General features: G+C 33.1%; 1 protein-coding gene across 1 annotated transcript in view; it reads right to left on the reverse strand.

Moving 5' to 3' along the window:
• Window positions 1-9,219: 9,219 nt before the first annotated feature.
• LOC125672928 (uncharacterized) overlaps window positions 9,220-15,021 on the reverse strand; it is a 49,520-nt gene continuing 43,718 nt past the window's right edge. The window contains exons 7-9 of the mRNA XM_048909135.2: window positions 14,008-14,191; window positions 13,393-13,556; window positions 9,220-10,631 (exon numbers count right to left, since the gene is read on the reverse strand). Coding sequence (XP_048765092.2) covers window positions 10,586-10,631; window positions 13,393-13,556; window positions 14,008-14,191 — 394 coding nt within the window. The 3' untranslated portion in view covers window positions 9,220-10,585. The remainder of the gene's footprint in view (window positions 10,632-13,392; window positions 13,557-14,007; window positions 14,192-15,021) is intronic.

Raw genomic sequence — 15,021 nt, forward strand, 5'->3', positions numbered from 1 at the left:
TTCCTGGAATTTTATTGGAAGATCTTGAAGGTCAAAGTTCTGGAAAGTTTTATTCTGTAAATTTAACGTAGTTCCACACCCCTGTGACGTCATAAGATTTTCCAAAGTCAATAATTTAGTGACTGGAACATAAATTTTGGTGGAATCTTTTTTAATAGTTATTGTAAAAAATCTTGTTAGCCATAAAATATTTCAAAAGTCTTAGTTATATTTGAATAGTCAATAATGTGTTTCAAAATATTGAATCCAAGGACAATAACTCTGTTTTCATTAAATTATTTATCAAGTCCATTATGCAATAGATTTCCTATATTTTTCACAAACATTTTACCAAGGTGATAAGGAATTGTTATCTGTGTCTTTTCATGTAATTACATAAAAAATTTAATCCATCAGTGGTTTTGAATAGCTGAGCTGTATGGTGCCAGACTTGGGTTTTTTATTGGGGTATACATACTCTGGAAGCTATAGATTTGAAATTATTATGGAAAGGTATGGATTTTTTTCATAGATAACTATAACAGATGTACATCTACTAATATAAACGGAAAAAATGATATGTAAACCATGCTATAAGGAAGTTGTGTCCATATTAGTTTGTTTTTTAACATTTTGGAGAATAAGGCTAATTCAATAATTTTGCACTTATTATACTAAAACTTGATGAACATATTGAAAATGACATGTGTTTTAGTTATTGACATGTTTCCTGATAAATAAATGCAATTTAAATTATTATTTCTTTTTTCATTTTAAAATAACAACAGATAACTGTTTCCAATGAATTTCATAAAAATCTACATAGGGGTACATGACTTCAGTAGTGACTGTAATGAAAATAAATCTGGAAATCCTTAACTAATTTGCCTTTTTTCATTACTCTGAATGTTAATCTATTGATTCCAAACAAAGAAATGCTACCTAAACCCCAAAAATTCAGGACTAAGGACCCACCTTAAATCACTTTCAAGTTAGCAGTCAGAGAGATTGCCAGTGCTACATAATTGCCATTATTTAAGAATTGAAGGAAATCGGACAATCTATTGAAGACCTTGAAAGTAAGTTCTTTCTTTAATAATTTCCATTAACAATTCTAGAGTATGAATGGAAGTATGAAAATGATGAGTTATAGTTATACATGTATGTAAGACAAAGAGAGTAGTGATCAAATATAAATGTATCCATAGTTTTAAAAGTAAATTACACTGATATAGAATTAATGCTATGTATCGGTAGATATTATAATATCAGCCTTGATGTAAGACATTATTATATATGTTTACATATTTTTTTCGTTAGGTTCTATATTTGTGATCTTGAAGACCACATCAAGAGATCGTTTTCTTCTAATAATTATAAAAGCTTTTGAATGATGTATGCCTCATAAGAATACAAAATCAGGTCAGCTAATAAAGGAACAGAGTTTGTGCCCATGGGAATCAGACCTGATCACAAAATACTACACAGATATGGTCAATGAGGAACTCCAGCATCTTTTTAGTATCAGCTCCAGGTTACTTGTGCTTAGAATCACAGTGATGTTTGACACAGCTTCTTTGGAAGACTGATCACAAGATATGAATATTTTTGTGTTCCATTTTGTTGAAGAAGCAGCTGTCTATGAACCCAGTTTTTACTTTGTCATGAGGAATGGTCGTATAACGAGTTCAAAAGTCATACGTTTTGATGCTGTCGATTCAGAAAGTTTTCTGTGATTTCAAATTTACTAAAAGTGCTTTCGGAATTTTTTTTAAATCCACATTTGATTTACACCATACCTCGCATATGCAATAGTACAATACATCTGAATTGTTTTCCTTCACACGTGTTAATATTTTCGTGAGAAAGCAATATGGGGGCTGGTAGAACATGTATTGGATTCAGTAATATATACCTGTAAAGCATATTGCAATTCAATGGATATATTTTTAATTTAATCTAAAACAAATTTTCCCATATCAGTCTTTAATTCCAAACTACATTAATAGTTCGGGGTAAAGTCTACGCAGAGACCCCCTTATAATCTTTACCTAGAGTGCCAGGGGCCCCCAGCATTAGATGTATATATAGGCATAGGTATACATACACACACATATATATATAAATTTATACATATAAATATCTACATATACAAACACAAACATATATACATACTCATACTTATACAAACACACACATATAATATATGCATCTGTTATATAACAAAATTCATTAACATGTTTTGGCAAAAAAGGTTGTTATTTTTACACACAAAAAACCCAACAACAACGCAACAGTATATGTACATAAAGGACCTGAAACTGCCATATGAGGAGTTGACCATTCAAAAGTTCATATCACAACCCCCATGGCAGCACTACAGGAAGACAGGACCCCTCCTCATAGTGGGAACTTCTTGCAAAATACCAATATATAAAAGGTTTATTACAAATTTTATTTGATATAGAAATATAGTTGTTTGTAATCAATTCAAATTGTTCAAAATGAACTCACATCGAAGCATAATTAAAAATGTGCATATACAGATATTTTTTAAAGGTTTCATATCAGAAAAAGTCATACCTGCAAAGGTGTATAAATTACAATTTGTCTTTAATTGCTTTCATAACCATAGCATATTTTCCCCCTGAATTTTTGTGTACACTTCTGTATACAAATTCAATTTACTTTTTATGTGATTACATATTTCTTGGGGTTTTTCGTCTTTGTTATCTAATCTACAGTACATTTTATACTTGTATATTTTACAGGCAATAAGAGATATTATGCTATTCAAAAAGAGTGTCTTTTCATTGTAAAATCCTATCACAATTGTTTTCCATGATTTATCAAATTTTAAAACTTGTTTAACAATGCCCCATATATGAGAAACATTTTTACATTTTAAGATAAGATGTTCATTGTTTTCTTTAACATCTCTGCAAAAGACACAAAAATCATTTTCTACTATTTTCCATTTCTTCAGCAATTCTCTGTTACACAATAGGTTATTTAACAATTTATAATTAAATTCTGATTTACTTCTGTCTCTTATGGATAAGATTTTTTGTTCATAAATAGATTTCCAAGCCGTTTTTGGTATTTCAAAAGCGTTTCCGTAATATGTTTGGTATAATGGAGATATAAATTTTTCATGGCAAAGAATTTCGTAAATGAAATTTGAATTTATATCACACACTTTAACATGTCCTTTACATAATAAATCGTATGATGTATTCCCATAAAAAATGTTTTCGTATCGTATATTAGAAAACTTATAGCTTTTGAAGGTTTTTGTTATAACTGTTTTTATAATCATATATTCACAAATCCAGTTGTTGTTTTTTTACATATAAGTTTGTCATTAAACCATTCCAAAGGTTTTATGCCATTTTCATTTACAATATCATTCCAATATTTAAAACCACGCTTCAGCCAATTATGAAAAAATATTGGCTTGTTTTTGTACATAAAATTCTTCTTACACCATAACGGTTCTTTCAACAATGCATTCAGATAAAATTGTTTTTTATTTCTTTTACATTCGTTAAAAAATACAAGTATTTCCTTGTAGAATAGAGGAAAATATTTCATTATTTGATAATCATTTGATTTGGTAATATTTGTTTTACATAGATATTCAAAATCAAAGTCTCTTTCTTTGCACAAACTATCTACAAAAAAGAATAGAGTTTTTCTCCCTTGAAATCCTGTTTATCCAAGATACTTTTATGGATTTTAATCTCAAAGATTCAAGGTGAAGATAACGAACAGTGATCAATCTCATAACTCCTACAAGCAATACAAAATAGATAGTTGGGCAAACACGGACCCCTGGACACACCAGAGGTGGGATCAGGTGCCTAGGAGGAGTAAGCATCCCCTGTTGACCGGTCACACCCGCCGTGAGCCCCATATCCTGATCAGGTAAACGGAGTTATCCGCAGTCAAATCAGTGTGCCAAGAACGGCTTAACAATCGGTATGAAACACGTCAGACAGCATTTGACCCAATGCGAGGTTGTATTGACGAACTAGATCGTTATAACGACTATAGAATTTGCGAAATGCTGACTTCAATCGAGACTGTTGAAATCCCTGTTCCATCAACTTGTTTGTCAGTAGCTTACCTCGATTTAAAAACTGACTATACCCAGAACAAGCTCTTGCATATCGAATCAGTTGAGATATATAAACACCATATGCAGGTGATAATGGAATATTGCTACATAAATGTGGGAAGTTGACGATGGAGAAGCTGAAATCATCCCGTTTGTCATACAGTTGAGTTGTCAGTTTGCCGTTAATGTCTAATTTCAATAAAATATCTAAGTATGAAGCAGAAGTGGACGACTCTGTGGTGTCCTTTATTTCGAGCTCACAGGGATATATCAAATCGACATATGAATGAAAGCTATCATTGTTAATAGACAAAACGTCATCGATATATCTAAAAGTCGAATTGAAGGTCACAGCGAGAGATTTTTTCTTCTCACGTAGAAGTTTTTGAATAAATTCTGCTTCATATGAATATAAAAACAGGTCAGCTAACAAAGGAGCACAATTCGTGCCCATGGGAATTCCAACATACTGTTGGAAGACCTGATCACCAAAGACCACGAAGATATTGTCAATGAGGAACTCTAGCATATTTTTTATTTCAACTTCAGAGTACTTGTGCGTGGAATCGGGGTGGTGTTTAACAAAGTAAGTTTTTGAATGACTGATCACTAGATATGAATATTTCCGTTTTCCGTTTTTGTTGAAGAAGCAACTGTCTATGATGTCAAAAAGTCTAGTCTTTAATTTATCGTGAGGAATGGTCGTGTATAGTGTTGAAAAGTCATAGGTTTTAATGCTATTGATTTGGGGAAAATTCTGTGTTTTCAAGTTTACTAAAAGTTCTTTAGAAGTTTTTAGAATCCACATTTGATTAACACCACTTCTGGCATATGTAGTCGCACAGTGAGTTTGAAGTTTCTCCTTCACAGTTGTTAACATTTTCGTGAGGAGCAAAGATAGGGGCTTGGTAGAGCACTTACTGGATCCAGCAATGTATCTTTGTTTGTAAGGGTTTTTATGTAGTTTAGGAAGCCAGTATAGGTACGGTAACTCATATTCATTCGACCCATTGACTGGAATATTAAATGTGTCTAAAACTGAAGCATGGTTTTGAAGAATTTTGTCTTTTGAAAGGGCAGTTGGAGTATAAGTATGATTACCAAAAGTGGAATTAATGCCAAGTTCGTTTAAAATACAGTTGTAATAATGAGCCTTACAAACAAAGACAATGTTGTTACTAGCTTTGTCAGCTGGAACCAGAACATATTCCTCATGTAACCTATCTAATTCTTTTATCACTTCTGGTTTACTAAATACAGAAGGATAGATGGTACGTACTTTTGTTTTCATGTGTCTAATGCGGGATTTTAATATCCCTCTTATGCTTTTAACCCATTCTGACAATGTATCAAGTTCTTCTTTTTCATATTTAGCCCATCGTCTGGCATAATCTTCGACAGAACTTATAATAGAGATGAAGTTCTGTCGCCAATTAAAAGACCGAGGTTCTCTGTATTTAGGACCTTTAAGAATAAGTGATTTGAGGTCCTCATTTTCAACTATATCAACATCACCAGTAATGACATGTCCAGCTACATCAACAATTCCTATGCCTCCCTTTAGGATACTTCCAATCTGTGTATTTCTTTTAATTCTATCTCTTTTGTTCCAATTAAAGTTATATAACAGACTTTGAAATTTCTTAACTACTTCTTCATTTGGAAAGTTCAGAATTGATCCAACATATATAATCTTTGATATTGCTAGGCTATTGATGACACAAACTTTACCAAAAATGGTTAGTTTTCTCCCCCCCCCTACCATGATTCAAACAGTTTTTCTAAGTCATTTACAATTTTTGTCCAATTAATTTATAACATGTTTCTTTGTTGTGTCCTATATAAATTCGAAGAATTTTTATGCTATCATTGTTTACGTTAACATTTCTAATTTGTTTATAATGATATTGATGAGGACCCGTTGAGATGCATTCTGTTTTCGACATATTTAAATACATACCCGAAACATTGCTGAATTTTGCTATCACTTTTAAGGAATGTTCTAGAGAGGTTTCATCTTTAAGAGGAAGAGTACAATCATCTGCATGTTGTATAATCTTAATATTTTTAGTCATTCCTGGTTTTTGAAATTCATTAGTATTTGAATTCGATCTAATAGTTACCGCTAATATTTCTATAACAAAAATAAATAATATTGCAGAGATGGGACATCCTTGTCTTAAACCTCTCTGCATATTGCATGTTTTGGACATCCATCCATGAATTTTTATTCTAAATATAGATTTATTGTATAGTATGTTGACCCATTTGAGAAAGTTTTCGCCAAAGTTATATTTTTTAATTAAGAACTTTCGTCATACAGTTCCATTCAACAGAGTCGAACGCTTTTTGGAAATCAAGATATAACATTATTGATTCTATATCATTTTCTTCACAATATTAAAAAATATCAATAATTAACCTTGCATTCAGAGCTATATTTCTATCTTTTATGTAAGCTGATTGATTAACGTGTATTGCTTTATCCAACACTTTTTGTAGTCTATTAGCTAAAATGAAAGCTATTATTTTGTAATCAGTATTTGTAAGACTAATAGGCCTATAATTGTTAAGACTCTGAGGGTCTCCTTTCTTAAATAAGAGAGTAATTAAAGATAGTCTTTGTGAATATGTCATTGTATTTTTTTGGAAGATCTCATGAAGAGTGCATAATAAAATTGTTTTATGTTTTCCCAGAAAGTTTGATAGAATTCACAGGGTAATCCATCAGATCCGGGTGATTTATTTTTTTCATATTGAATACTGCTTCCGTACATTCTGATAGTGAGGGAAGGGTGTCTAATTCATTTTTTCTTTATCATTTAGAATATATTAAATATTCATTCACTTTATATTATCATTTTCATTATTTGATGTATACAATTTTTCATAAAAATTGCATAGAATCTAATATTTCATCTTCATCAAAAACTGTACCTTTTTCATTTCTTAATGATTTTATCACATTTGATATTTGTCGTCTCTTTTCTAAATTTAAAAAATAAGATTTATTTCTTTCTCCCTCTTCAATCCATTTTGCCCTTGATCTTACTTGTGCTGCTTTTGCCTTTTTGTTTATTAATTCTGTCAATTCATTTTCTAATTTTCTTTTTCTATTCTTATCTATTTTTTCATATGGCAAGTCTTCTATCTTACTAATTTCTCCTTGAATAGAATTTATTTTGTTTTTGTAAGATGTAGATATATTTTTCGATAAATTAATATATTTTGTTTTTATATTCCTTTTCAACTTTTCCCATGATTCTAGTGCATTTTCTATATCAAAATTATAGTTTTTTAGGAATACATTCATTTCGTTTGAGAAAATTTCATTTTCAATTAAAGATGTGTTAAATTTCCAGTATCCTGGACCAATAAAAGAAAAAATTAAACGCTTTTGATCAGACATCCTTGTACCGTTTGAGCGTGAACCAGGAATGTTTTGAAGCCTTATATTTTCACATTGAAAACAAAAGGTATCTGATATTAAAATATAGTCTATTCTACTTGTTGGGATATTTACTCCGTTACACCAGGTATATCCTTTTTTGTCGCTTTTCATAGTTTTCAACATGTCGTGTAAATCGAGCTTGTTCAGGAATTGTTTTAGAATTATAACACTTTTATCTGATTCATTTTCTGTTGAGCAATTAAGGTCACCACATATCAATATATCATCAAAATTGTCTGTATATTTACTAATCCATTCTTTAGCTTGTTTAAAAAAAATCGCATCTATAATTGATATCGTTTGAAGCATATACATTAACTAATGTAATAATTTTTTCATCATATGCTATGTTAACCATGAGTTTCCTGCCTTCATTAGATTTATGTACATTTAGTATTTTGAAATTCAAATCTTTATTAAATAATATTGAAACTCCTCTGCTGAAAATTGAATCGGAAAAGCAATGTATTATCTTCACCTTGCATTGATACACCTCTCCACCTTGCATAATAATTTAGTACATTTTTTTCAAAAGTTCCAACAGTCACAGTAGGTGTGGCACGCTAAAGAACCCTCACTGCTCAATGGCCGTAAGCGCCGAGCATAGGCCTAAATTTGAAGCCCTTCACCGGTCTTGGTGACGTCTCCATATGAGTGAAAAATTCTCGAGCGAGACGTAAGCAAGATACAATCAATCAATATAGTGGGTTTCTTGCATAAATATTATGTCAAAACAGCTATCATTAATCCAGGTATAAAATTTTATACGTTTTTCTGCAGTATTTAAACCCCTACAGTTCACTGAAATAATTAACTTGTTCATGCGTATGACTGACTAGCGTTTTTTTTTTGGGGGGGGGGGGTAGACTTAACTCTGTTTTTTGCCCTGCTTGTTCCTTGTTGATCTAGAGGAATTGTTGGTCGCTGAATTTTCGTCCGTATGCTGCAATTTGACTGCCATGCCGTCGAGGATACGTCCAATCTTATTTTCAGCTGGCCAATGTTGCATTATAGTATGATATGTTCCAGTTACGTTCAGCCCGCTACCCCAATAAGTATCCCATGTCGATTCCACCAGAATATCTGATTTTCTGATTTTTTTTAAAAGCACTTCTGAATTGTGAACAATGCTGTAGTTTGGATTCCAGTATTTCCCGCATAACGGAGGCTTTAGATGAAATCCAAGCATCAGATTCCAGGACCTGACCTCCTACATGTTTGGCATCTAAGGTGGTCTCAGCTTTACTTACGGCCTCTGCACGGTTAAAGTCACCAGAACGTAATGACTTGATGTGCTCGAAAGCATGCTCGGTTGAAGGATAAGTTTGCCCGAAAACCTTTCATCTAAATTACATAAAGATGTGAACTGCCACGCGTCATGCCGACATATTTCAGAAATGAAGTTAAATTCACACCCTACTTTCATTTCTTTCGGAATTTCCTTCAGCCGTTAAAAGAATGGTTTCAACTGGAATCTTCATTAATGTACGTGTGAATGGATTCTAACGCATTGAATGGTGGGGAAATAGTGAATTTGTGCTTACTGAAGAAAGAACACATCCCTTGGACATGATTGATTGAATGTTTGACGTCCCGTTGATAATTTTTCACTCATATTGAAATGTCTGAATTACCTAAAATTTCATGGATAACTATTCAACATGCATGAGCCAGTGTCTTTTCCTTTATTTAAAAATAACATTCACAGACAGATGGACAGACAGCGAATGATGACTCCATTATACCTTCTAAACTAATACAGTAGTCTCTGTGAGAGAACAGATCGTTAAAAAATCTAAAAGAAAAGTTCATAAGTTAAAAAACACATGTAAAATGAAAATAATCATAACTTTCTTGAATGTTAAAGAATTCCAATCAAAATACCAGGCGCAAAACTTCATTACATACTTAATATATACACAAAGTTTAAATAAAATTTTAAGATATACATGTACTCTGGACAATGACTACACCCCCTCAAAATGGAAAAAAATATCCATAACGTCCTTGAATGTATTAAAATCTCAGTCAAAATAGCAGGTGGCCAACTTCATTTTTCATAAAAGATATAGTTTTTAATAAAATCTATTTATCGGTGTTAATGATACTCTCTGGACAAAAGTATGTCAACGGACGGACAAGCTTATTCTAGCTCAGTATATCTCCCTATACTTCGTTTGTAAGGGGGTATTAAGAATGTAACAGTATCAAACACAGACAGCTACAAGATGTTAGTTTATACAGAATTTAGGACAACACGTGAATTTGATTTGAGTCTTAAACAAGATATCATTGTGATGGCAAGCATTTCATAAAGGTCCCGCTTTGTGGCATTAATTGCTAATAAACTCTTTCAAGAAAGATGAACAAATCCCTAACTTATACATAAGCTGTAACTCATTGGATATAAGTTCATGTATATGAATTTTTAAATCAATAGCTGCAGGAACAGACTACAAAGCCTGGAAAATTTTCAAATCCCTGAATTCTAAAGTTCAAGCGTAACTCTTTCAAAAATAGGAAAAGATTGTGATCTGTAATCTATTGATAAATAAATACAGGTATAAATTTTCAAATCAATAGCTGCAGGGATAGACAAAAAGGTCGGAAAACTATCAATGCTCGGATAAAGGCACAGGCTGGTCACTACAGTTTTTTCGCCTATAGGCGGGTCCCTTTCGTCATTGCAAGTATATACATGAATGGATGATGTAAAGTTTAATATTGTCAATTGCCATGAGCGTGTTTTAAAGCTGCAAGAAACAAAAAATTTAAATTAATTAACTATGCAACAAGTGACATTACTTCATATTAGGTAATATTTGACTTTTTAATGTAGACAAGTAATCAATTTTAAAACATTAGTTGTGAATCAGTTTCGTGTTCGTTTCTGATCTTCAGCATATGACGACCCTTCGGTTTGACGTCTTGAGCTGTTTACGTCAGATACACTGGATTCTATTCCAGAGCTGTGACGTGTTTGAATGGCTGTACTGCTGTTTCTAAGGTTTGATGTAGAGTGTGCCTCCCTCAAATTAGGTTCGTTTCACTAGCTGTATGTTTGGTCTCGACAGCTTTAATCTTCAATACACAAAAAGACCATGTCAAGGTGACCCTATGATATAATGTGTACTGTACATGTACATTCTTCATTGTTATGTAGTTTCATGAGCCAAAGCAATTGTACAAGGGACTGATTCAAGCTTTCCCCTAACATTTGGTTTTTCAATTTAAATAACCAAAAGATACTGTCTGTATGAGTTTAAAAGGTTTTTACAAAACAAATCAAGGTTACAGATTATGACAGCTCATTACAGAGAATTTATTATTTGTTGTGTCAACAAAGATTTGGCTGTTATTGTTTACAAAAGTTTTGAAAATGTATGATCATCGATCTAAGTTTTGATGCATATCACATTTCAGGTAGTCTTTAGGCAAACTGTCAAATACATCACAAAATATAAGCAAGAGATGCTTGGAAAACATACAATGTATATGCCCCTATGGTGCAAAATTGAAAAGTGTTATACACATGCATCATTTATTTGATAGTAGTATCACCAATTCAAAATATTGAGCAGAAAATATCTTCCTATGTCAAGAGTGGTTTACCATGTGACCTAATAATCAATAGGGGTCATCTACTCCTTGTGTTGTACCAGTGTACCAAGTTTGGTGTCATTCAAGCAACTAATTCTTAAAATATAGGATACAATATATTACTATGTCCAGTTTAACCCTTGTTCTTTGACCATGTGTCCTTAAAATCCACAGGGGTCATCTTCTCCTGAAGATGTACCAGTGTACCAAGTTTCATGTCTGTCAAGCAAAGGGTTTGCAAGATATTGAGCAGACAATGTCTGGCTATGTCCAGTTTGACCCTTGACCATGTGACCTCAAAATCAATAGGGATAATATTTTCCTGATCATGTAGCAGTGTACCAAGTTAGATGTATGTCAAGCAAAGGGTTCTCAATATATGGAGTGGTCAGTATATTCCTATGTCCAGTTTGACTATCAACATTTGACCATGTGACCTCAAAATCAATAGGGGTCATCTACATCCTTAGGATGTACCATAGCTGCAATAATGTAGCCCTATCCAATTTTTTTTTATTCTGACGTTTTCGGGATAGGGCTACAATTCCATAGGATCTCCGTAATGGTGCAAAATAATTTTATGAATAACCGATAATAAACTCTGTGTATTAGTCCCAAATGTTGTTTACACCAAAAGGAGTAACAACTTTGTGCTCCGGCATGTCTAATAAAGGTGTTTTTCATTAAATATAATGTACAGCATGCAAAATTCTTCGTCTGCTCCGCCATGCTTGTTATCGAGATATCTCGTAGGTGTACCTAATGAAAAGCCTAAACATTGACAATCAGCGCGAAAATGTAGTTACTCGAGCCACTTCGACAAAGAAAGGAAAATCATATTGTTGCAGAAAGAATTTACACTCTGCTGTTCGGCTTTTAACTTGATATTAAATTCAAACCTTTTCAATACCGACGAAATAGCTTTCGCCTCTATACTTGTCCATTGATGTAAATACTACCTTATATGGCATATGCAAATGACTTGACAACCGGAAGTTGAAACTTCAGTACATCAAACATGGCGCACAAATATGAATCGAGAAATTGGAATTTATCGAAATTGTTGAAAACGGTAGAATAGAGCCTCACAAATCTAAAGTTGCAGGTTGTATATTTATATATTGACTAAGAAACATAGAATATCATTTTATTTACGTAAAGAAAGTCAGGAAATATTTAGAATGAGCGCAAATGTTGTGGGAGTGAATCACTCCCGCATTTGCACCATTACGGAGATCCTAAGGAGTTGTAGCCCTCTCCCTAAGAAAAAAAAATCAGAGAGAGCTACATTATTGCAGCTAGATGTACCACTGTACCACGTTTGGTGTCAATCAAGGAACTAATTCTTAAAATATAGGCGATAACATCTTATTTTGTCCAGTTTAATCCTTGGTATTTTACCATGTGACCTTAAAATCAATAGGGGTCATCCTCTCCTACAGATGTACCAGTGTACCAAGTTTGATGTCTCTCAAGCAAAGGGTTCTCAAGATATTGAGCGGACAGTACATTCCTGTGTCCAGTTTGACCCTTGACCTTTGACCATGTGACCTCAAAATCAATAGGGGTCATCTTCTCCTGAAGATGTACCGTACCAAGTTTGATGTCTATCAAGCAAAGGGTTCTCAAGATATTGAGCAGACAATGTTTTCCTATGTCCAGAGTAGATTGGCCCTTGAACTTTGACCTGAAAAGCAATAGAGGGCCTTTTCGACTCATAACCAACCCGAATATGAAATATCATTACGATCAAGTGAATGGTTCTCGAGATATTGAGCAGACAACATGTGGTCTACCAATCGACGGACAGGTACAAAGCAATATGACCCTCTTCTTTGAAAGGGGGCATAAAAATGCAACACAAGATTATCGAATATACATCACAAGATATTGAACATACATCACAATATTACAGAATATACATCAAAAGATATATAATATACATCACAAGATTATCGAATGCATCACAAGATATTGAAAATACATCAGGAAATATTGAACATACATCACAAGATAATCGAACATACATCACAAGATATTGCACATACATTACAAGATTATCGAACATACATCAATATATTGAACATACATCAGAATATACTGAACAAACATCACAAGATTATTGAATATAGCAATGTTTTAAACGCCATAGTTTTTCCTTAAATTATTTTCATATTGTAAATGTTGCTAACACAAAGAGTTGAATAATTACCATCATAGGTGAAACTGGATTTAAACGTACCTTGATTGTTTGGCAATGTCTTCCCACGTATCGATAAGATCTGCCATAGACGGTCTGTGATGCTTTTCTGAATTAACACCACGTACAATAACTTCGTCGTATATTCTTTTGGTAGCGGTATCATATTCTGGAGGCCCTTTGTCACTGTAGATGTGTGGAAGAATCTAAAAGCAAACATGTTCTACGTCACAATGTTGATTTAAGTTAAGTACACTGTTCAAACTAGGACATGACGTAATCTAAACCCCCAATATGCAGCCTCGCTTCTTTCAGTTGAATTTATATCTTTTTCAGCCCGAATCTGCTCTATCGGAAGCAAGTTGACAAACATCTATTTACATAATTATATTGAAATACAGAATAATTTGTAACCCGTCTAAATATTGAAAGAATATTGCCTTAATACAGTCTGACTTGATTCTAATATCTTCCACTTCCGTGGTCCATAAATTTATCACAATAATGAATTAATTAGGTCATGTAAACGTAAGTATCTGTATACGTTGTTTTCCCAATGTGGAGACCCTATCCTTGACCTTCCTCTGCCCCATCATCTATGATCATGTATCAACTTGTCCTTAACATGATAATTTTACTCTAACAAATCTTCACTACCTCACTCTTTCTCATATTTCCACATGGAACTGAATAACGTTCAATCTTCTTGATTCGGTTCGTACGTCGCTTTATCTTTCTTGAATAATGAAGGATTCCACTGACTTCCGAAACCAGTCTTGCGTATGAAAACACGTCACTTTTTGGAGAGTGCATGTTGTTCTGTATCACTTCAGGACTTTGCCTTTGAAAATGAAAAAGTTAACGAATGGTGATTTTAAAATTTAAAGTCATTTTTCAATGTATACTAAGCAATCCCCAATGAAGGTCGCCGTCTACTAATCAGGCTCAACAGAAATGTACATGTAACAGTTATCATTAAATAATAAATTTTCACAATCATATTCTATTACTTGCATTATCGTTATGTTACAAATCCCCTGTACTTCACAAAACTCTGAACGTTAGACCAACTGGTCAAATAGAACCAAAACAAAATTATTCAGTGAGAATGACATTCAGTAGAATTTCATAAACCTTTGCAAACCGACCTAACGTGTATAATACTATTTCTACAACAAAGGATTATTTATTTCAGGTATTAATACAGTTGTTGTTGTTTGTTTGTTTTACGTCCCGTTGAGAGTTTTTCACTGATATTTAGATGTACCTAGCTGTAGTTGAAGTACCTACAAATTTAGACCTCAGCGCTCAGAATCATAGCAGTGAATATTTTTTAACGTTCCAACACCTGCAGTGACATAGGACCAAATCCTTGATTCTCACTTCTAAATGCCGAGCATTTCGCGAAGGAGCAATCGTTATCAATGTTTACATCTTGCAGTTTATGTTGGTCCCCATGGTACGAGCAGGCCTCGAACTCACAACCTTCCAGTCACGAAGCAAACGCTCCACCACTGAGTTACCGCTGTACCATGAACGTGTTTGTATAGTAGCCTGCTTCGATTTAAAAACTGATCATACTTAGAACAAGCTCTTGCTAACAAATCAGTTGAGATACATATACACCATATGCAGGTGATAATGGAATATTGGTACGTAAATATGGGAAGT

This window comes from Ostrea edulis, chromosome 4, assembly GCF_947568905.1.
Source record: "Ostrea edulis chromosome 4, xbOstEdul1.1, whole genome shotgun sequence".
In the NCBI taxonomy this organism is placed as follows: domain Eukaryota; kingdom Metazoa; phylum Mollusca; class Bivalvia; order Ostreida; family Ostreidae; genus Ostrea; species Ostrea edulis.